Source organism: Chaetodon auriga, chromosome 6, assembly GCF_051107435.1.
Source record: "Chaetodon auriga isolate fChaAug3 chromosome 6, fChaAug3.hap1, whole genome shotgun sequence".
NCBI lineage: Eukaryota > Metazoa > Chordata > Actinopteri > Chaetodontiformes > Chaetodontidae > Chaetodon > Chaetodon auriga.
The window spans coordinates 14,852,998-14,877,215 of NC_135079.1; the positions used below are offsets into that span (position 1 = coordinate 14,852,998).

Below are 24,218 nucleotides of genomic sequence, written 5' to 3' on the forward strand. Positions count from 1 at the left end.
ATTTAGTGAATGCTGTCAGTTTTAAGACCGCCGCCAGACAGACATAAGGTTAATGAATGCACGGAAAGGTGGTTTGTAAGGTCTTCATAAATCTTTGTCAGATCCTGGTTTGGACCATTATTCAGTGTGAGCATAATGAACAACAAACCTGTACATCAAAGTGAGACAGGAGAGTAATTTGTTGTCTGGGATGCCCTCGACACCATCATCTGCAGGTGACTGACTGACTGCTTGTGACAGTTCCTGAGGGATTGAACCAGAAAAGCCTCTTACCCAGTCTCTCTCTCTCTCTCTCTCTCTCTCTCTCTCTCTCTCTCTCTCCTCAACCCGCTGTCACCCCCTTTGGAGAAAACAAGCAACTTCGCCTCCTGACTAATATTAACAATGGCAACATGTTTGTTCCAAATAATTAAGCCATGACCCCTAAACAACACACCAGGTTACTCTGTAAAATAAAAAAAAAAGTTTCTTTCTTTCTGAAAAAATGTTTATTAAAAATATACTCTACTAAAAATTCATTACTGATAAAAAAAATACAGTGTAGTCAAATATCAAGAAATTCAATATATACAAATGAACAAAAGAGAGAGAGGCAGGGAAAGTCTCTGTCCTTAAAACAAGAATGCTCCAGTCGACCCAGGATCAGCCACCTGAGGGAAAAAGAGTGAAATTAAAAATTTGAATAACGCATAGATTAAACTACTACTTGAGTATTCTATGTCAGATCCTACCGAGCCTCTCCATTAGACTGGGCTGATGTATTTTGAGGGCGTCGTAGAATGCTGCCTTGACCATCACCCCGCCCGGACGAAATGTCCTCTGATAAAGCACTCTCATTCTCTCCTGGCTTGTCTCTTTCGCTTCAATCACTGAGTAGGTTTCACCGTGGACCATGTCTCCAAGTTCCTCTGCAATTGCCATCACCTCGGAAACACTTTGAATCAACACTGCCCTGTTGTCATCAATGAACTTTGCTGTTTTGAAATATAGATGACATGTACGGAAAGCATAATTCAGTTATTAATGTGGCTGTCCAATATGATGCTCTTTTGAGTTCTTTTGATAATAAAAATGTATTTATTAATAGGAAACGTTAATAAAAAAGAACTTCGACTCAATTTCAAGACAATACTCACCTTTATCTGCATCACTCATTTTTCTAGGAGAAACACTGTCAGAACCCTGTTGGCAAAAGAAACTTTTTCAGCTCACATTGTGCCATTTATTATACCAGTGCACTGCTAAATGTATTATACACTGTTTCAGAATCCCTTTCAAAATGTAGGCATTTAGTGTAGTATGATAATAAAACACTGAAAATAATATGAATTTCAATTATTGATACAAAACAGTCCCCTGACAAATTGACTGTAGACTACATGTTTTGGTTGTCAAGACTCTCTCGATCTAATTGAGACTACCTGACTAAATAAAGCGACTTAATTTGTTTTCATCTGCTTGTGGGGCAACGGTCAAAGTGCATTTGGCATACCTGTACTGAAGACCTTCCAGTTTGTGTAAATCTGACATAATCCACCATATCAGTTGACCTGGGCTGTTCTGAAAAAGAGGAAGAACCATTGTGCTTTATTGTGCAAAGTAAAGAAAGACCTTAGTGAGACTCACCCAACCCACAATCCGGACCAGACAGCCTACCTGGTGTCTGAACAGGAAACTTGAATGCCACACTTGTTTTTGAATGTTGATTAATGGTTGGTGACTCCTGCAGTCAAACAAGGAGAAAATGTTATCATCATGTTTAAGTACCAGAGCACCATATCTAATTTCTAAAATGAAATTCATAAGATGTACCAGTCTGGTCAAGACTTGATGGACGGCGTCAGGGATTCCCTTCCTGTGCTTTGAGAGCACATTCTCGGTGACTTCAAGGCACTCTGAAACAGCAGCCAGGCCTCATTTTAAATACACAGTGAATGTACATAGGGTATGTAAATTACAGTGAGCATGGATGAACAGCGCCTTCACAGTGAATTCAGGTATCAAGTGTCAAGCTAGTCTACAAAAGGCTTCTAAGCTCATTTGACTTAAGCATACAGAAGTGTCTGTGTGTCTGTCACAAGAGCTTTTGTGGTTCAGTGATCTAGAGTCATTTACACTTTTCTGTACTGGAAAACAAATTATTTGTTTGGAATTTGGGGGAAATGGTCACAACAGTTTTCCCATGTCATATCATACAAGTTTTAATGATTTAATCATTTCAGGCCACAACAATTTCAAATGTAAGGAATACATTTATGGTAGTAGCCATTGTTGAAGAGAAGAAGCAAAACATCAATATAACAGGTGGTTCTAAACTGTTGAGCGGTGGTGTATGCTTGTCGTTCAGAGTAGGAAATGTTCTCATTAGGTGACGGTGAGCATAACAAATACCTTTAAAGGTAGGCCTCTTGGTGGGATTCTCTTCCCAGCATGTCTTCATGAGGTCGACCAGCTCTTTCAACCCGTCTACCTTCATCTGGTCAATTTCCTCACAGGAGGGTCTGTCCCCCAAAGGGATTTTCAGGGCCACAAGACTGTAATCAGCAGCTACAATACATGTGGTATGATGTGAGAAATATACATATACATTGTACAGTATATGCAGTATGTGTCCAGTTCACAATGAACCACTGCTTAGATTAGTTGAAATGTGATAAAATAATACAAATGAGATCAAACAAACTGGAAGGATAGATGGATGTGATTTCACTGAATGAAAGACTCGAGACCTGAATGGCATAGAGGGGGGTGGAAAATGGTCTGTACATACCTGGATAGGGCTCTTTACCGGTAACAATGGACCAGAGCAGGATACCATAGCTGATCAAGACAGAAGAGGAGATGAGTTTTTAAGTAACATGCTGTTCAAGGTTTTATCATATTCAGTGGTTTTCTTATTGATGAGGTTTTGTTATTAATGTCAACCTGTATCTGTCAAAAGCACGGACAGGTTCATATGATGTCTCAAAAGCCTCGGGAGGCATGTACTTGTATGAGCCTCCAAACTGTCCTTTTTTTTCTGTGTTGCTGTTCAAAGCGCTGCTGGAGACCCTGGACAGACCAAAGTCTGCTAGCTGCAGTGTAAGAAAGGAAGCATTACATCAAACAAACAATAAGTCAGCCTCATATTTAATGTAAACATCATAGTGGAGCTTGGTGGTGGGCTACCTTGGCGTTGAGGTCATCATTCAGCAATACATTACTTGGCTTTAGGTCGTGGTGCATAAGGTTCCTTGAATGGAGGAAGTTCATGCCAAGAGCCACTTGATGGACCAAGCGGAAGGCCAGGGGCCATGGTGGAGGGCCAGACAGGTCATTCATTAGGGACTGAACAGATCCTCTCCCCATGAACTCCATCACTATTCCCTGTTGCAGGGGCGATCCAACAGCTGGCGGACATCCCAGATAAATTCCATAAACCCTCAGCACAAACTCACAGGAAGCCTTTTCCATGTGATCAGCCTCTTCACACAGCGCTTTCTCTTTAGGCGCAAAGAGGCTGGAGTGAGGTAAGGGATTGGTGAAAGGCATGGACAGAGAGCAGAGGACACATAAGTTTAATCATTCAATTAAGTCCTGCTCCGGACAGCCACAGAAAAAATTGCAGAAATTTATACTGTTACCAGACACCATCACGAAGTATCTTAATGGCCACATCAAACCCCCAGTCCTTGTGCCTGGCCTTGTAGACATGACCAAATCCCCCACAGCCGACTGACTCCCATTTATCCAAGCTTTCATTACCAACTGGCTCACTCTTGTGGCTCAGCAGTGCCATCTCCTGCTGAAGTCAAGTAGAACAACTGTAATCTCAGTCACTGAAATAATAGTAAGAAAAAGCATCATAAAGTGGCTCAGTGACTGCTTAGCTATTTACCTTTGTACACTACATTCTGATGATTGCTTACACGGTGTCCTTGCTTTTACATTCATTAGAGCAAGAGCAAGTTTCTGCCTGTAAAGATACAGCTAAACATTTTCCACTAACATTCCCCTCATATTTTATTCCTCTTACATTATCAAACAGCTGGATTCGACTCACCATGTATCGTCTCGTGTGTTGTCCCTCAGAAAAAGATTCAAGAATTAGTTTGTACCGAAGCTGTGGCAAAACAAGACGATACAAGTTGCAGTTTCCTGCCCCTGGTGTCTAGGCAGCCTGAAGCTGTGGCTGAGGGGAGGAGCTTAAACTGAAGAGAGCCTGAGTTGGGCAACATCTGACCTGACTGTATAAATGGTAGTAAGTTGAAAATAGTTTGGGTCACATTTTCTGATGGCATAACAGAAAATTAAGTATCAAAATAAATGTAATTGTGGAAAAGCTGAATTAAAACACTTTTAACCACAAAGTTTGACTGGAATTTTATTTATATATATATATGGCTGCTCATATCACAGCCAGAGGAGACAATGATATAAAAAGGCCTTAAATGACAAACAGCATTAAACTTTTAATCGCGATTGAGTTTTTCTGTGGTGAAATCAAGTGCCAGTGCAAAACCGGAACCTTTTTTTTAATTTTATTACTATTTTTATAGTGGCTATAAAAATGCTGTGACACATTTTTTTTTACTTCCTTAAAATACTTGAGTGGTTGCAGGCTTGCACTGAGAGGAAGTGATGAAGGGCAGAATGAACAGGGTGGCAGTGTGGTTAGGAAAAAAAAAGCTTTTCTCTGTGTCAGAGATTTCTGAGACTGCATCATTTATATTAGTCGTTACTCGTGAGCCTTAGCACGGATGAAGAATAAGCATGTGATCTCTTATTAAGCCAGCAAATCAGTAAAAGTATATTCAACAAAATGGAGATCTGCAGTTTTCCTCTCCTTTTCCCATTGCGTCTTTGTGTTTCCCTCTCCCTCTGTCTTCTGTCTGTCTGTTGTGTGTGAGTATGTTTCTCTGCAGGGCATTGCTGGCAAGGCTTGTCTGAGCTCCTCCTCTTCTGAGCACACCTAGTCACAATCAGACAATCAAGCCTCACCCGCTACCACAGTATATAAGCACCGGCCTTTCAACCCAGTATTTGTCAAATCATGGGTTCATCTGCGGGATAACGACCCTCCACAAAATCTCATTTTTTTGACACCTTTTGCTTACCTGCCCTCCTGACTCTTCTTTTTCTGTGCTCATCTCATCCTCCAGGAAGTCCTGGTGAAAACAATAGCATAAGCAGTTGCACATGAAAAAAAAAAATGTTAGAATGTAAACACAAAAAAGCAACACAAGGGAAACAGTGTAAGTAGAGAGGCATACGGGCCATACCAACAATGTCCACAACAGACACCCAAGTCAAGGATTATGTAAAACAGTGACATGTTTCCCTTAGGGCGGTCTGACATTTAAAGGTATTCAAAGAAGGGAGTGCCTCTAAGGTGATGATATTTTTCAGTTCTCTCCATGAAAAGAGAAATCTGTTTCACCAAGTTCTGGGTGCACCCTGGGAACATTTCGCCTGAAAGAATCTGATTGGTAGATCTTGTGCTGTAGTTGCTGGTGTGAAAGGATGAAAGCTTTGAGATATTTACCCAACAGCGTATTGGCCATAAATAGCAACATGTGTGTTTTTCAGCTGTGGTGCAGAGAGGACTGTCCTAATGTAATGGGGAGCCTGCACTTGTTACAAAACGTCATGCAGCATGATATGCAGCATCCAGCTTTTTAAGTAGGGATGAAGTTGCATGCATGTAAATCACATTATCATAGTCTGACACAGATAGAAATGAGCTTGGAACAGTTTTCTTTCTGGCCCTTTTTAGTAGTTTTAGTAGTAGTTTTTTTTAGTAGATTATCAATATGCACATAAAAAGCCAACTTTTCATCGAGCCATACGCCTGCATATTTGTAGGAAGTGACTCTTTCTATATTTGCACCTTCTAAGGTGTTTTTTGAAATGAGGATCAGTTTTAATTTTAACAGTGAAAGCTGCAGTGAGCTCTGTGAGTTGACTCAAAGAGGGTGTCACCATATAAAAGACTGTACCATGCATGTACATGTGTATCTCAGCTGGATTTATTCCATGACCTCAGTCTTTAATGGAAATAGAAAATACAACAGGGGCTAAAATAGATCCCTGTGAGACACCTTTGTTTATGTGTAGTGAGGCTTAAGTAAAGTTTCCTCAGAGACACACTGAGTTCTTTGGGATCGATAATTCCTCAACCAATTCAGAGCTAAGTCTCTGTAATAGCAGTTTGTTTTCTGACAAATCAACAAATTGAGCTGCACAGTTCTGTTTACTGTGCATGACTTTGTATAAGAGAGCATGTTTCACACTATTCAAAGCTGACCTGGTGATGATCCGGATTGTACTGCTCGCTTTTATCCAGGTTGTAGCATTCATCAATTGTATGATTACATGATTTCTGAACTTCCTACTTGTATCTCTCTCTCATTACTTCTCTTTATCTGATGCTCTCTTATGCACACACAAGACAAAAGCCACGCCGACACTGTTTTCTGTCTAAATGATTAATGCCCTACACTGCTGTAAAAAAAAAAAAAAAAAAAAAAAAAAAAAATCACAGTCTGGAGCACAGGTGTCTGTGAACACGACAGCTACCACGGATCTAAATCATATGTGCGTAATCACACATTCACACATGCATGATTAAGTGAGGTGAGGTGTATTTACTCACATCCCATGCTGCCTTGCTGCTTCAGCCGGCATCGATAGGCGCGGTCTGCTCCTGCTCGCTGCATTTCCATTGCTCTCTCCCCTCCCTCTTCTCCACCCACCTTCATTTACGCTCAGCACGGCGTGGACCTCTCTCACCAGTGCCTGCTCTCTCCACCACATCTCTCTCCTCCTGGCTGCTTTTTAGCTCATCCCCTGTCCTTTGGAAACTGTCCATTATACTCTCCTTTATTTGCTTCACTCTCTGCCCTTGTCTCATGCTGATGATATATGAGGCAGGGGCTATAAGTCTAAAGGGGATCTCTCTCTCTCTCTATCTCTGCGCTGGATCTCTGAGTGGAGAGGTGAGGTGAGCATCTATCTTTCCCATCACAGTGGAGGAGTGCTTCAGACTGGGGAGCATCACGGTTGCAGGTTACACCCTCTGGAGCAGCGACAGGACGGCCCCCGGAGAAAGACTCAAAAACCCCACATGCACGCCTGGATGTGCTTTGTGTTGTGAGGAGAGTAGACTGCAAAAAGGGAGGCAGAAGGCAGCAACAGAGGGAGGGGAGCATTTAGCAAGAGGCACTCCAGTCACAGGGGTTTGGGGGTGGTGGGTGTGGGGTCTGCAGGGAGTGTTTTAAAAGTGAAAGGAGGAGTGGGGGGGAGGTCTGCTCTGCTCTCAGATCAAAGAACTGGAAGAAGGAGGGTTGCTTTTCACTCAGTCTGAAGAGTCGCAGAGAGACTGGGGAGTCACAGGCTCTCCAGGGACTGTGGCATTACAATCACAGACCAGAGGCTGTCTGCAGCACTGACTGAGAGACAGAGGTGGTTCAGGACATACAGAGAGGGGGGGGCAGTCAAAGGACTTCAACTGGACACTGACACTGAGGTGAGCGTGCTTCCTGAGTGAAGGCTCAGAAGGAGAGGAACAAGGAAGAGGATAACGAAGAGAGTCCCTTCAGGAAATTGCAGACGTTTCCTTTTCACGAGAAGCTATAGGAGGATCCCATCATGGCTGTCCAACTCATGCCCGAATCAGCCGTGTGTTTGCTCATGGTAAGTCTCGGAGGGGTATAGTATTTCCGGCGCTGTCTACTGTCTGTCTTTGTTTCTTCTTTCATTTCTGCTGTGCCTTTTTCTCATCACTCTCTCCGCATGTCAAATGCCCATGCAGCAGGAGGTGAGCTGTCACCTCATTAGAAGAGATCATGCTTGTTTGCTCCTCCTCTTTACTACAAGCCTAAAATCTTCCAACTTCCCAGTGAGGCTCAGGAGCTGTTTTCCGGACTAAAAAAAAATGTGTGTCTTTTGCATCCAACTCAGAAAACTCTCGCTTTTGTCTAACTCCTCCACGTGTTCAGCTACTGCAGTGGTCAAGTGTGGGACAAATCCGTCACAGACTATTGCAGGCATGGGGGATGCGGTGCTGAACATGGTGGCTGTGCACGCTGTAGATGAAAGTCATTTAATATATCTTGCTATGTTGGTGTGAGTAACATGAATCATGTGCCTGTGGTGCATGTGAATAAGTTGCTAAAGGGAATTGCTCTGTGTGTGATTTTATGAGTGTGTTTGAGAGAGATCAGCGTGCCATCATTTCCCGTCTTCAAGAGCAAATCAATTTAATTACACATTGTAGAGAAAACAGTATTTCCGCAGCCCGCAGCAGAGGATTTTGTAGGATCTTGTTAGTGTAGAATCCAGTCTCTCACTGACATGAAACAGATTGGCTTGGCTCACCCCGGTTGAGATCTGGCCATAGAGAGCAATGAAACAGAAACATGCTTAAATCCATTGAACTCCTCTCTCCCCTCTGTCCAGCAGCACAGTGAGACAATGGCCGTGTGGCTTTGCTGCATGTGTAGAATACAGATAAAGCGTGGACTCCTCTTATGACAAGCTTCAATGGATTGAATGTACACCCCACACACAGGATGACTTTGTACAAGAGAGCCTGTTCTGCTCATTCTCATTCTATAGTGTTGGCATTCTGCAGTCCCAAGGGGAGTCACGCATCACCGCACTACCTGCTATCTCCACCTGTCATGGCTGTCTGTTACTATGGCGATAGGCCATGCACCCCACATGAGAGTAAAAGGAGCAGGGTGGGAGAAAAGTGTGTGAGATGATGGACAGGGCACAGGGAGGAAGGTGGAAAAGGAAGTGTGAGTGATGAGCACAGGATGCGAAGGGGAAAAGAAAATGGGATGGAAGTGGAACTGGGCTTTGTCTCCTCAGAGAGTAGCACACTACAACAGATATTTCCACCTTTAGGACTGGTCCCACCAAAATAGACTCACCTTGAGGGGGGGTTTTTTTCTTCTTTTTTTTGGCCTTGTGTGGCACGGCTGCAAGAGTGGGTTTATCTGTGGAACATCCTCTCATATTGCTGGGAGACAGTTCGTGTCCCCTGACTCATTTTACACTGCCTCTGCCTTAGCAAATAGCATTAGCATAGAGGGCGTTCCCTTACAAGTGCTCTTACTGTCACAGCTGTCATAGACCCTGCTGTCAAATCCAGCTCGCACAGGCAAACTGGCTTACTGTCACAACTTTTCACTGTCACTGTTCCATTTCCCATTATAGCCCCACATCTGCAATTGTCTCAGCATTCAGAGCTGCACTTTGCCAGTTAGCAATGAGCATCACGCTCTGTTATGGACACCATTAGCTCTTTTGGTGTTTTCTTTAGCAGGAGTTTATTCATGGCTGTTAAGCTCACCAGGCTAAGGAATAACATGACTTAAATCTGTTCTGTGTCGACTTTTCCTTTAAATATATACATGCTGAACATCTATTGACGCCAGATAACTCATTTCAGAGCTCAGTGATTTGTTCAGAAAATCCAAGGCATTTGTATTCACGCTGACATGTTCAGAGCTTGAACCTATCTTAATTATTAATGGGGGTTTATGCACTGCATTTGTGTGTGTGTGTGTATTTTGTGCGTGCGTGTGTGTACTTGTGTTTGTGGGTGAGCCAAGATTAATATTGATCATGCTTCCTGCCTCTGTGTGTATTAATATTTCAGGTGAATAAGTGATTATCTAATCACAGGAGCTGCTTTAATAAGCATAATATGCATTGACAGCACAACAAATAACCAGCATCAAACATATGACAAACAAATCATTTATATAGCTAGAAAGACAGATTGAGAGAGAGAGAGAGAGAGAGAGAGAGAGAGAGAGACTTTATTCAGTTGCCACAAACAGGAAAAATTAAATTTTCTTGTTTTCTGCCATGCACCCATTATGGCTGATACAAACAAATAAATACAGTAAAGTGTGCTTTAGTTCTCCTCTGGGGTTTATTGGTCTGGAACTAATGTGATTGGCCCAGACTTAGACTGGCTCATGCTATAAAAGCGAATAGTCTCTGTCAGAGAGACTGGGCCAAGAGGGGGAGACTATTGTATGAGAGCTATGATCGGTATCCTCATATTGTTGCGAATAGATTAAATCAATGTAATAGTATGAGTGGGGGGAGAAATTGATAAAGGAGTCTTAAGGGAATTACATTCTTTTATAAAAATGCACTTAATCTTTATTGAAGATTAAGTAATCAAATACAGGCATGTTCATATAGATATATATAGACATAACCAACATATAGAGGATTTCATGCCAGTTGTATCTACATGAACAGACACAGCATCTCTTCTTATGCCTGGTTTGGTGGGTTTCTGTTTTAGTGAAGGTTGATCGATAACAAGTCTGTCTCCAGCCAAGACACGAACAGACACGCTGTCATCTGATATCAGAATAGGTCACAAATGAGATGGAATCATTTGACCTCAGTGGGGCATGCCATAGCTTTACTGCTGAGATCTCCATCACTGGGTTTTGACATGTCTCCCGGCTTTATGCTTCTCCTGAAGTGGAATGTGTGACAACCAGGGCTGTGACAACAATCTCCCTGTTCAATACTATCATGATTTTTATATGCCATTTTGATATGCATTGTGATTCAATATTACAGTTTTATTGGATTTACTTATTTGTGTTTGCTTTTTTTAATACTCGACCATGGGAAACAGTGGAATCCAACACTTCTAGAAACTGCATATCATGAGCCATATTTCCAAAAGCAGTGCACATCACATGTGAGCCAGTCTTTCTGAGTTTTATTTCAACAGTGTCATTGCTTTACTGCATATAAAAGAGGTCAATAAAATCATTTTCAAGTAAACTGCTGCATTGAGCTGTTCCTGCCCATCAAAGTAGTGCCATAAGGAAATAAGATGTTAGGCCACTGCTCACAGCACAAAAGTGAGACTTAAAATTAACACATATGAAAGTGAACTTGAAAATTGTGGTTATCGTGGTCACAATGCAAATTTCCTCTGACACAGTAATGGTAATTCCAATTATTTGTTAGCATTGGGCTACAGGTACGTATACATGTATTTTTTTTCCCCTCCCTAAGTGGCAACTTTACAAGACTGGAACCTCCTTTGATGGTGGACTTGTGTGATTGCATACAAGTCTTTCTCTTTGTGCCTCAAACTAATGTCCATGCTCTTGATTGTAGCTTTCCTTTCATAAATCAGAACTGGAGCAGCTACAGTCTTTGCTGCCATGTTCGTCCCTGAGCTGATTAGCTCTGCTCTTGAGGGCTCTTGAGAAGAGGAGCTCTAAGCTATCTTCAAGATGGATATACCCTGTGGGGTAACTTGAAGCACAAAACTAAATGCCAATAAAACCTAATTAAATGTGGGTTCTATAAAGAGCTGATTTAAATCTGTACCTTTTGATTTGATGAGCATGTAGGTAATAAATAACAGCGATGATTACAGACTAAATAAAACAACATCTCAAACAACAGCTTTGTTTTTGTCCTGTTTTTTTTTTTTTTTCATTTGGTGCAGCTAATCCAGGATTTATTATAAATTCAACACATGCTGATAAAGTGTCACATGCTTATAATTAGGGAAGGGGATGAGGCTGTCAAAAAATGGGAACACAGTTTATCTCAGTGTTCAGCTCTGGCTTATCTTGTTTTATTTTGGTGGATCTCTTGTTCTGTCAGAGTGGTCGTCTTTTTCCATATGCAAGCGGAGTTGATCAATATGCATTTTGCTATCTGTTACACTGGGCCCTGCAAGTACAGCTGAGAGAAACCAGGGCAAGTTGGTATCTTGACACACACAGAAGCTAAGTGGATTATCTTCATTTTGCTGGAGGGTTCTGCTCTGCATACAGTGAGAGGACTGCAGTTCACGGCTTCACTGCTCCTCAGCGATGCAGCAGCATACGTGTTAGAGGTCTTTTGTCTGTTTCCTGCATGAAAAAAGCTCTGTTGAGGTAGGTGACATCATTGCGCACTTGTCAAAACAATCACCACGTCTATGAAGTGGCAAGTGTGTGGCCTCCACTCTGCCTGGTGTGAAGTCATGTTGATAGCCCGATAATGGAGGTGTTATTAATACATGGGCAAGCATCCAGCAATGAACCTACACTGAAGAGAGAGGCAACCTAAAAACAAAGACCTTACGCTGGCCTTCATGTTGGCGTCCATGTCTCTTCATTACTGTCTCTCATTCAATTATCCTGTCACTGAGCATGGAGACCAGATGACTCAGTGTGATCAAACCAGAGGATTCATTCTGCAGTAATCAAATCACTGCTCTATGACGTGATGTACTGAGTGTGTGTGTGTGTGTGTGTGTGTGCATGTGTGTGTCTCTCTGTGTGTATTTGTGTGTGTGACTAAACTACAATGTGTATTAGCTTGTGTCGATAAAAACCTGGAATATCCATATAGTAATCCAAATAATGAAACATGGGTTATTATCAGTGTTTGGTGATTCTTATTTTTTTTTTTTTCCACTCTTGATCTGATGCACACCATGATAGAGCAGCCAGGGTACAAATGGAGGAGGGCTGAACAGTATGGGGGAGGGTTAGCAGAATGACATCATACTGAGATAATTGATTACTGCCCTGTAACCATGGCGGAGGAGGAGAAGCAGATAACATTGTGTGTGTGTGTGTGTGTGTGTGTGTGTGTGTGTGTGTGTGTGTGTAACTGTACAAAGGACTCTTTGATACCTTTGGTGCATCTTGTTGGAGCATGCACATAGTCAGTCACTCACATCTCATAATCTTTCAGTAGCACCATCAAATACTCACTCACTTTTAAATCTGCCCAAAATACACAGACAGAACCATGTGCATCACGTGCACACACACTCACACACACTCACACACACACACACACACACACACACACACACACACACACCTTCACTTCCAGAACTGAGAGTATTGTCAAGCCTCTCCTTCTGGACCAATTTATATCCTGCATAGATTCCTACCTCTTATGGGTGATTAGCATAAATGAGAAGCAGAGGCACAGATGGCATTTCATGACTGCGTTTTTTTTAAAGGTCTCACTGTAAGTGCCACTTTATGTTCTTGTCATACTACTGAACTGTTCTTGCTCTCCGCTTCCCTTTGTTGTTTATTTGTCCAGTGCTACTTTCTCTATAAGACATGAAAAAGCTAAGTCATAATTTTTCTGTTATTTCTAAAGCTGCAGTGTGACTGCAGAGCAGTCATGCTTGAGTGATGTTAGGAGCTGGTTCTGCTGATGTCAGCTAGTTAACACTCTGCAGTTGATGTGGGGGGGAAGAAACACTGACTTTAAAACAGAGAAAAATCATATTCGGTATGCTCAATCTCCTGTTATGACAATGAAATTATCAATATTATTTAATCCACTTTACTGTTGGTGCTGTGTTGTGAGATAAATGTTAATAATAAAAAGTTGGAGTGTTTTTGGAGGGGCTATGCCCACAACACAAATCAAGGCTGCTGCGTGAGGCAAGCAAAATTTAAAATTTCAGTGTACACAAAATAAGAAGGAAGCATTGCATAATTACCAAAAGCTCTGAAATATTTAATACATGCAAGACAGGAAAGCTTATGATATAAAAACACTGCAACTACCAAGATCAAAATTTTGCATTTCTTTATTAGAAAATTCTGCATTTCTTGAAGACAAATTCATTAAATTGATGCTGGATGTTGTTTAGTTTCAGTACTTGAGGTGAAAGTCACAGAATCTTTCTCTTTTTTTAAATAATAAATGACCCGAAAAAAAGTTGTGTTTCACTTATAGTTAGACTCTCGAAATGACAAGTGTCGGTCTCAAACCCAAAAACAGCAGCAAGCCTGAAATAAGTGCCAATTTTTTTCATCTTTCATCGACGTAAATATTTTTGGCCACCAGGGGGCAGAGGAGCGCTCTCTGACAGCCGTGCTGTTAGCGCCTCATAAAGTTGTTAAGGGTTATTACTAACGTGATGGCGAACATCTAGCAAACATGGAGGAACTTTAAATTATCTTCATACATGAGTGGTGCTTCTGACCACCTGAAAAATGTAAGTCTAATATTTATTCGCCTTTTAGCTCTGGTTTGGTCTCCTTCACATCCTGAGTAATCTGCGTCTGTAGCTTCCTAACTGCTCGACTCTCGTCAGCGGCTAACGTTAGCTAGCAACTAGCTGTGTCTGCCATTAGCTGCCAGACAGGTAGCATTCAGTGGATTTATTTGATTAATGTGCTGGAAACAAGCTTTGGTGAGAGAATTGACATGGAACCAAACCATTAAACTAATACTATGAGCTTAAATGGACAAGTGATAATTCTTTGTTATTCCTTGTCATGAATGAACACTTTGATTAAATGTCGTCATTTGAATTAATGTGACAGTAAAACCGTCGGTTAATAAAGTTTATGTTGTTATCTCGATGTTATTACGTAATTAGTTGCTTCAAGGTTGAATGCAAAACCATTTGCTGAGTCCACAAAGTCATGGACACAGCTGAGGTTTGATATTGATTTGAGCTTTGATTCTCTGGTGTCCACCTCTGAAAGCTGTCTATGATCACAGTATCGATTGGCCTGTCTAAGATCAGAGGGACATCATCAACAACTGCTGCTGCAGAGCTGGATTTAGATGTAACCTCTTTGAAATGTTTTATCACATTATGTTAAACATGATGTTTATTTGTTTTTGATGTGCCAGTTTGCTGAGAATTTCACTTTTTTCTGCATGAGAGGAAGAGAAAACATGTAAGTGAGAGAAAAAGAGAGTAACCAAGAGGAAGCGCAAGCGAGAGAAATGGTTCTCACCTCTCACCACATGCATAAATGTATAAGGGTTGGTGTGTGTGTGTGAGTGAGAGTGTGTGTGTGAGACCACGGCATACCATTAATTTCCTGAGCTGTTTACATTGCAGCCTGTTTAAGGACTATTGATGAGCTGCAGAGGTGAGGACGCCTCATTTCTAATTGACTTCACCAGAGTATCTGCTCGCTCAGCTGTGGTCATTTGTGTGTGTGCAGCCAGGGGAGGGTCTCAGGTGTGAAGTGTTTTCAGTGTGTACTGTGTGTGTACACAGTGCATCCCCTCCTGCATATTGATGTATGCAGCAGGGTCTCAGTGGAGTATGGCAGCACTCCTTGTGCGTCTAATGGTAGACCAGTGGTGAGCCAGGTCATCAACTGAGCTTAGCTTGCGAAGGTGACGTGAGGAAGGGGTTAATGAAACAGCCATTAACGAGCAGGACGTGACCCAGCATGTGAACGCGGGCAGATGCTCATCAAAGTCTGCCAGTGCATCCCGGTGCTCTGTTTCTCTACCCTCGTCCTGATGTTTATTAGGGCTCTCCATCTCTGTTCCAGCTACCTCTGCTGGTGCACCGACATGCACTGAAGTTGCTCAGATGAAACACGGCTGGCTAATTATGCGATTCTCGGGTTGGTGCAGTGTGTGAGTTTGTGCGAACATGTGGGCTTGTGGGAGCTGTGTGTGTGCATTCACTGTAAGATAGAGGTCATTTCATTGATTGAACAGCAGCCTGAGACAGAGCTGCATCTTTATTTCCTTCTCGCCCACGCACACTCCTACGTTTACACACTACCCATATACGCACACATGACCTACTCTATGGTGCAGTCAGTCAGTGCTTTCAGAATGAGCAAAATGTCTAGATGGAATTCCTACACCAGCTTTAAGAGACCCCCATCTTATTTCAGGTGGCTTGCAGGATATAGCCCACAGCAAAGCGCACATGTGACATTTATCTGACGGCTGTCCCCTTTAGAAGGTCAAGCTGCCGTGGAAATAAACCTTTCAGGGTAGATAAATGAGGGCTTTCTGCTCGCTGTTGCGGCATCAAAACACAATAAGCTCAGTGTGTTCCAGTTTAATCAATCATAGCCGAATCTGAGGCAGACCTCTGGATGCAGTACGCATTTACCAGCGGAGGAGAGGTCATTTAGTGCACGCTGTCTGCTGCTTTTTGTCACTGGTTACGGATCGTATCTCATGCCTTTGATCAGTGTGAATCTGCTGTGACTTTTGGCAATGAAAAAGAAGTTAAAGCGGGTTGGACTGGATTCATATATTTGGTCTTTGCCGCATGCTTGTTTTAATGTAATGAATACATAAATTATTTTCCGGGGCAACAGCGGTGGCACATTTGCAAGATGCCACCTGTCATGTGTGCCAGGATGCAGGTTTAGGGGAGGGGCGGAAGGGTGGCATGGGAGGCGGAGAGTAGCAGAGGCACCAGGCGGTCTGATTGGCTCGCCATCTGTCTCTGGGACTGAGCAGATGTCTGAGTGGAAAGACCAATCTCTATTTGCTTCCGAGTTCACTTTCTCTTCCCTTTGTGTGTGTCTGTTGCTGTGAATATAAGCACGTGTGTATGGGTGTGGATCATTTTGTGTATCGTCTTATAGTGTGCCCGTGTCTGACGGTTCACACTCTGGTTGACACAGGTCCCAGTGGGGCTGATTGTGCTCCATATGGAGTGAGTTAACAGAGAGCTGGTCCTTGTCATAATGAAGAGCTGCCTTGTTAGCAGCACTTATGTGATAGACAGGCAGGGAGAGCTGATGTGACCGCAGTGAATCCCCTTTGCACGTGTAATATATTCAAGATTTCCAGAACAAACAAAAATAAACTTGTTTTTTTTTTGGTTTTTTTGATCAACTTGAGCGATAGAGAGAGGGGCTTTGTTGTAATCTTCACCCTCTCTTGCACCAGCGTTCCCCTGTCCATCAGGATTATCTGAGAGTCTCTAACAACTGATTGTTAAAATTTTAATTGGCAAAGGCACACACAACCAAAACACACATACAACACACACACACACACACACCTGAGCATGTGCATACTTATGAAAAAATATTTTGCTGGTTTTTTAAATGAACCACTGTGCCAGACATTGTGGGAATCACAAGCAAAGAGAAAGCACCAGAGCACATGGATGAATTTACACCATTTAATGTGCACCACTTTACAGTTAGAGGTGAGCTGAAATGACCTGCTTTGATATGCGGTCGGTGGGGAGGTGTTGGTCTGTTGCAATAGAGATTTCGTGTTGGCTCGTAACAAATGGTAGTAGGGGTGAATGACCTGCTGTTTTCATTTCGCTTCACTGAAAAAGCATGTGCATACTCAGTAAAACCAGGAGGAGGGCAAGCATCCTGTTTGCAACAGGAAGCAACATGGTTTTTGATAGATGTGGCTTAGCATTTGGCTAAATATTGAGAAACACTAACCATAACACTTAAGACTATTACTATCTCATCTGTTTCCACAGAGTTAATGGTGTCACAGTAAATTTCACACCGTTATCTTAACACGGGTTCATTGTTGATCGTAATCGCCACTAACGACCAGTAGCAAGCTGAGAGACTGACTTTTTGCATCTCTTCTGTAGGATCTCTCACTTCCACCGACAAAAGCGTGACCTTGGTTGTCTTAGCAACAGCTGCCTTACTGCGAGACATCTTGAAAAGATCCTTAAAGCTCCCTTTAATGCTCAGTACAAAAGGTTGATAAATGGATATATGATTACCCCCAAAGTCCTTAAAATATACTTACAGCAATGCAGTTGTTTGTTTTTTCTCAAAATTTGCAGAAATGATCTGCTTCATGACTTAATGAGGCATTAATTTGAGGTATCATAGTGACCTTTTCACAAAGTGAATACTTTGTCAGGTTCAAGTTTATTTATATTCCAGCTGTAAATAAAACACAGTGGAATATTCCTTCATGACAAGTGTGTGAAGACTGAAAAAAAGACAAATCGAAAGCACCTAAAGTTTGTGGGTGTCTAAAAAAATCTTAATCATTAATCATTTGGTCCATAAAACGTCAGAAATAAGTGAAAGATGTCCAACGTTTCTCAGAGTTCAAGGTGACGTCTTCCAGTTTCTTGGTTTGTCAGACAAACAGTCTGAAATCCAGAAAATTATTACACTGGACTAACAGCCACTAGAGAAGATGTGTCATTTTTGCTTAAAAATGACTTCAGATATTTGGTGATTATCAAACTGTTTCCTTAAATAATGCTCTGACATTACTGACTGTTGATTGTTTTATTAGCTGTTCAAATGAACGTACATACAACAAGAAAAAAAACACAAGATATACTCAGGAAGTCGCAATAACAATGATGTCAAGGGACTCGCGATTTATTGGCGTACGATCACTGCAAGTGCTGGGTGGCTGTATATGAGGAGAAGTGGTGGTTTTAAATGTGGAAGCGGTTCCACTTTTAAACATGATAGCAGAGGTTTGACAGGATTTAGAAGAGCGGGGGGGGATATTACCACCATGCATATTTTACAAATGATTTACCATGAAGCAGTGACGGAAGGAAGATGATGAAAGGGCAGGACACAGCAGGAGGAAGAGGAGGAATGGAGGATGCAGTGGACTCTTTATTGTAGCTTCTCTTGTTTACCTCTAGAGGGAGCTGAAGACTGTTGAATCACATCCAAATAAAGTTGGATACTTTTCATAAGAAAGAGTAAACTCTGCTTATTTGAGCTTTTAATGATGCTTCATTCGATTTGTGAGGCTTATTGGATCCCTTGAGGTCGCAGGGAGCGCAGTGTGTCTTGTCCTTTGAATGACGTGTCTTCACGTGGTTTGAGCACAGTTGCCTGGTTCAAATGTGCAACCCCTGCAGGTATGAGCAGGTCAGGGAGCAGAAAGGCCAACGCTAGATGCTTCTCCACAGCATGTCACTGTAAATGGCATCTCCCCATGAGCCTGTTCACATTTGTACACACACCCACACACACGTGCACACACACACACACGCGCGCGCGCACACACACACACACAGGGTATACACAGTTCACGGTTGTTACTATTAAAGGAAGTTTTTTGTCCCAGTTAATGCAGCTGGGTGCCGTTAATTGGCTGATATGACTGATTGATGACTGATTGCTGCTGATTTTAAGCATTACAAGACCTTAGCCATACTAATCCCCTCTGTGATGCATAATATATTACCCAGCAGACACAGCAGCCAGCAGCTTATTTCAGTATTGCTTCATAGCCACGTCTCGTTATGCACCAGTTTTTACCAGGTCTTGTTTCAAAATTATTCAAATTAGATTCAAACAAAGATGCCAAAGCTTACCAAACTATATATATATACTAATCACAGCATTCATATTTGTTATTTTCCTCTTATATTTGCTTTCTTGCTTTTTTTAAACTTATCTTGTGCCTGTACATGAGGAACTGAACGTGCTTGCTTTTTCAAGGCACCGTTTCCAGGAGGAGCCGCCCAATACACCTGCAATCTTCCTGTGCTCCCCATCACTGAGCAGCTTCATTTGAGCCATCAGGAGTCAAGTTCTTGCTCGTAAGGTTATCTCAGCTGTAGCTAATGAGAGAGGAGAGAGCATTTTACCCTTCTGCTTTCATCATCCTTTTATCAGGCCAGTCCAGAGTGAAAACCTACTGAATCAAAAGTTATCTTCTTCCAGCCTCATGGGCTTCTGCTGCTGGTGAAACCTGCTCTCATAGTCTAGTTTTTCCAAGAGAAACCATGAAATATTATGTGAACTGAAGAAGCGCTAAGGACACGCTAATATTTGTTTCTGTTGTCCAATCCTTTATGTTCTCTGTGATTTAATCACATCCTAATCTCCCCCTCTGCCCTCCCCATTCGCACTTTCAAAATAGCTGAACATGTAAAATCTGAAGAACAAACCTCCCTTTGCCATAAAAGTAATATCTTGTAGATTTCTTTAATGTGAGACAAATAGAGTATAAAAAAGGTAATACCTCTGTCCTAATGCCAGATCGCTGTGCGTGGACTGAAGGTGTTCCTGTAGGTGTCACAGTGGTGGCTGCGCTGGTGGTGAAGCAGCTTTTTTGAGTAGAGAGGATTCACACTCCATACCGTACCCTGCTGTGTGAGTATCAGTGAAAGCCAATTAATACCATTAACCATCACTACCATGCAATTTTCAGCCTTGAATTTTGTCGACTTCATTATCTCATCATGAAATTGAATGATTTCACTCCGAGAAGGGTTAGTATCTGATTGACATGTTAATGGATGCACGCTGGTTTTATGGACCCTTGGACAAGAATTCAATTACAGTCAGATCAAAGATGCAAGACAACAAAGAGATGAATGCGATAAATAAGAAATGTGTTTTTCTGTATTAATATTCCAGTTAGTGACGAGAATCTACATTTTATCAGCGAGCGATAGATTGAACTCTGTGTTTTCATTATCTATCTTATTATTGCATCTTCCCTGCATGCATTTTTGCATTATTCATGACAACTGGAGATTGAGCAAGATCACATTTTGCCAAACAATATGCTAATTGATTTGTTATCCTCTATATTCCTTTTTCTCATGTCAAATCCTCTTAAGGTGATATTCAAATAGAGGATATGCCTGCATGTTCTCTTGAGCTTTAGCAGTAGAGGGCAGTGTGTGAATGTGGGTGGGTGATAGGACAGGACTAGTCCATTCAGTAGTGAGTGTCTGGCCATGCTTTGGGCATGTGTGTGAGTATACAGCAAATATAGAAATGGGTCAGATTTCTGTAGGCCTGCAAACCAAATCAGTATGCTACACATGCAAAGCCTGGGCTCTGATTGGAGAGGGCTTTTCACAAGACATTATATGAGTCGTGACACATGACAGTAGATGATTAATCTGGATTAGGGAAGCAAAGATTGTGTTGCTGTTAACACCAAAAAGACACAGCAGACCCGTGATTTAAACATGCTCTCTATGTCTCTCTCTCTCTCGCTCTCTCTGCCTCTCTGCAAGGCTTGGTGTGCTGTCTGCAGAGACTGCGGGTTGCCCCTGACAACAGTTGCTAGGAGACCACTCTGGAGTGACTTCATAGCATCAGGCATGCTCACAATGAATAAAACCAATTCACGTTTCCTTTGAGCTCAAATGTGCATTTAAAGAGGGGAAATATTTTATAGTACAGATGTCAACACACACAGTATACGGTGGGTAGAACGTGTTTTCACGTTAGTGCTGCCTCGTTTGCCTTCTTAGCTGGTGTCAGCTGCGTTGTTGTGGGAGAAATGTTGAACGCTGTCAGTCTGAAGGTTATGTTTTTGTGTGAATCTGGCTAAAACAACACATTTCTAATCAGTGGGACCACAAAGGCTGCGTCTTTGGCAGATGAAAGTTATGGAAATGAGATTGATTAAATATTCTCTCTCTCTCTCTCTCTCTCTCTCTCTCTCTCTCTCTCTCTCTCTCTCTCTCTCTCTCTCTCTTTCTCTCTGTCGCTGCCACTCTCTCTTGCCCACTCTCTCAATCCCGTATGTCCTTCTCCTGCAAACCCCTGCTCACATTACCCGCTACCATCCATCTCTCTCCCTCTCTAATTCTCTGTCTCTCTGCAGTAGTGAGATAAGATGTTCCTCCCTCTGAGCTGTGGTGAGGTGTGAGAGAAGAGGGGCTTTCCCTCTCTCCCTTTAACTACCTCCATGATTGCAGGCCAATGAGGGCAGCCACACATAGCAAATGTATATCTGTGCATATTGGTGAAGGACATTTTCTCTTTGTGTGTGTGTGTGTGTGCGTGTGTGTACGTGCATGGGCGTATCATTGTGCATGTGCAGCATGTTTCCTGGGATTGCTGTTTAATGAACTTTAGATTGGATGTCAGACAAATTCCCTCTGGCAACAATCAGCCCGGCTCTTTCAAACATGGCCAGGACCCTTGGCTCAGGGAATGGGCTGAAGTAGTCACACTCCAATATATCATAGTAAATCTCAGCCATGGCCGTGAGTCCGGCAGCAAACAGCAGTACATTGTGCTAATATGTTGTTGAAAGCTCCTGGAGCGGGGACAAACCTCTTTCCCTCTTCAGATGTTCAGTATGTGTTAGCTATTGCGGCCTATCGCTGCTGGAGTAATTCCTGGATTAACCCATCTACTGTACAGCAGCTTACCTCAAGTCTCCACCAGGAATGAGGATTTTGAATATTTAATAATGATAATGTGGTTAATTGATTTAGACAGTAATTAACACTCCTCTTGGCTTACTACTTTAATCCCACAGAAACGCACCACATAGATCTGTTAAAATTAATTTAACAGATTGTTCTTTTGCCTCTGTATGGTTTAATTTGGATGCTGAAATAAGTGATGGCAATAGAGAACTGAAGACTGGGTTAATACTGACTAAAACACTAAACACCTTGTCTTTCCATTCCAGGACAATGAAACATAAATGTTGGCGACTGAAATGTGTGTAAAACCCACGACAACATCTCGTTTTCCATCAGACCACCCACAGTATTGACAGTGATTGTTAACAGGTACACATCTTGTCTCTCCAACTCCCTCCTGAGTCGATGCTATTGGTCGGTATGGAGAAGAAGTCCCTGTGCGGTGTGTAAGAGTCAGCAGCAGTTCCCTCTCCACTGGCATTGATTTAGCTGTAATGCTGTGACAGGGTCGCACATTGACTTATGGGTCCCTCTGTTCCCAGCCAGACACCTGGGCACATTCGCTGAATAATGATGAATATGACTTCTCTCTTCGTTTTTATTCTTCTCTTTCTGTCTCTTTCTCCGTCTGGTTTGCTTTGCCACAGGGCTGCCAACCTGCTTTTGGTCACCTGGGTTGCTGGACCAGGGAAGTTTTGAAATGGTCTTGTTTTAAAACACACTGGATGAAATTTCATGATTGAATATCAAATAGTAAATGAAATAAACAAACTACAAAAATGGTGTCTGCCTAAATAAACAGCGGACTATTGGAACTGTCTCGATGGCAGATGGGACAACAGATTAAAAGACAAAAAGACATCGGGTTGGAGCATGGAGTTGGAGCGGCGCTAAAAGAAAGAAGAGAACCTCTAATGCTCCTTTTCTTGCTGTGATGTAGTTTAATTGATAATCATTGCAATTAATTCCTTTGTTTTCCCCGTCAAGTTACGGTCTGTTCAGCAGCGGCTAATTACCTCAGCCCATTGGACGTCTGCTTTTTGCAGTCTAATTGCAGCTCTCAGTAGAAACACAAACAGCCAGAGAAAATTACACACCATTTTCACATTTGTCCGTGATGTGGCTCTCATATATTCGCTCAGTGCAGATGCTGTTACTGTAAGATTTACGTTTGGCTGCATGAACCACAAAGAAATAAGTACTGCAGAATACGCAAATCAAACCAGAACTACAAGGCATTAGAGCGATAAATCAACACGCTCTGACCAAGGTGTTGTCAATTCGCATCGGCGTGATGGAAACACTCACAAGGGATTCATTTTGGGGTCCAGCTGGGGTGACAGGAACAGGAGTGAGGAGAGGGCAATGGGAGATGGGGGATGGGGAGACAGAGGCACTGGGGATGGGTTTAAGGGCAATGTGCAGCATATTGCAGTGTGCACTGCACTGTGCAGTATTGTCCTGTGATTATAATGGTTATCACCCCCTATATCCTGTCCACCCATTCTCTCCTTTATGTATGGCTATGTGCAGGTTTAATAGTGCCTGGGAAGGGCTGGGGGCAGGGACGAGGTGTGTATTTGGTGTGAATGTGTTTGTGTCTGTGGAATTCACTGACAGGTTAATATTCACTGTCAGCAGTAATGCCTGATGGTGATATATGGGGCTGTATGTCACTGTGCCTTGCCAGACGCATGCACATCCAGCCTGGTGAATGAAGGCACATTTTCACCCTTGTTTCATCCTAAAACAATATTTCTACCCTGGAAAAAATACAGTTCTGCCTAAAAACATACCTTTGTCATAAACACACTGAGTACCGAGCGAAAGCAGGACAGATATTTTCAGCCAGCAGTTCTCAGAAAAGAGAGTGTAACCGAAAACCAAAATGGATCAAATGAAGCATTGTTCGGAGAAAAACGAGAAAAGGCACTGTGGGAATCGTGAGGGGTAAAGGTGCTCTAGGTTTATTTATGAGGCTGCATTTAGGAGAGTACCGTGGGTCTGCCACTGCTCTGAGGTCAGAGGTCAGCTGAGTAATGAGATTTGAGCTCTTCCCACTGCCTGCCTATGGAGACCTCTGCGGCACTTATCCAATTTTTACATCATCAGTAAGCATGTGTGAGAGAATTAGGACTTGATAAAGTGTGTGCCCATGTGTTCATTTGTTTCCATCTGTTTTGTGTCCTTGATGTGTGTGTGTGTGTTTGTGTCTGTGTGTGTGTGTGTGTGTGTGTGTGTGTGTGAGAGAGAGAGAGAGAGAGAGAGAGAGAGAGAGAGTAAGCGATACAATCATATGGTCTGATGGCGATGTTCCGTGTGAAGGGGTAAA

At 42.4% G+C, this 24,218-nt stretch overlaps 2 protein-coding genes across 4 annotated transcripts in view; one reads left to right on the top strand and one right to left on the bottom strand.

The window, feature by feature from the left end:
- Nucleotides 1-543: 543 nt before the first annotated feature.
- Nucleotides 544-4,163, bottom strand: LOC143322370 (ankyrin repeat and protein kinase domain-containing protein 1-like). 3 transcript variants are annotated; one of them, XM_076733524.1, is made up of 12 exons: nucleotides 4,043-4,163; nucleotides 3,624-3,781; nucleotides 3,169-3,499; nucleotides 2,926-3,074; nucleotides 2,771-2,820; nucleotides 2,392-2,547; nucleotides 1,813-1,895; nucleotides 1,657-1,723; nucleotides 1,493-1,560; nucleotides 1,137-1,182; nucleotides 732-974; nucleotides 544-650 (listed from the first exon to the last, which is right to left on the bottom strand). In XM_076733524.1, the coding sequence occupies exons 1-12, from the start codon at nucleotides 4,043-4,045 to the stop codon at nucleotides 643-645; spliced, it is 1,362 nt and encodes a 453-aa protein (XP_076589639.1). In that variant the 5' UTR covers nucleotides 4,046-4,163; the 3' UTR covers nucleotides 544-642. The 3 variants fall into 3 exon arrangements, with proteins under 3 accessions (XP_076589639.1, XP_076589638.1, XP_076589640.1); XM_076733523.1 differs by having other exon boundaries at nucleotides 3,624-3,784; XM_076733525.1 differs by having other exon boundaries at nucleotides 3,624-3,818.
- A 2,606-nt stretch (nucleotides 4,164-6,769) lies between these two features.
- The window catches only part of frmd4a (FERM domain containing 4A), a 102,814-nt gene continuing 85,365 nt past the window's right edge, over nucleotides 6,770-24,218 (top strand). Inside the window, exon 1 of the mRNA XM_076732155.1 lies at nucleotides 6,770-7,674. Within this exon, the coding sequence (XP_076588270.1) occupies nucleotides 7,630-7,674 (45 nt within the window). The 5' untranslated portion in view covers nucleotides 6,770-7,629. The remainder of the gene's footprint in view (nucleotides 7,675-24,218) is intronic.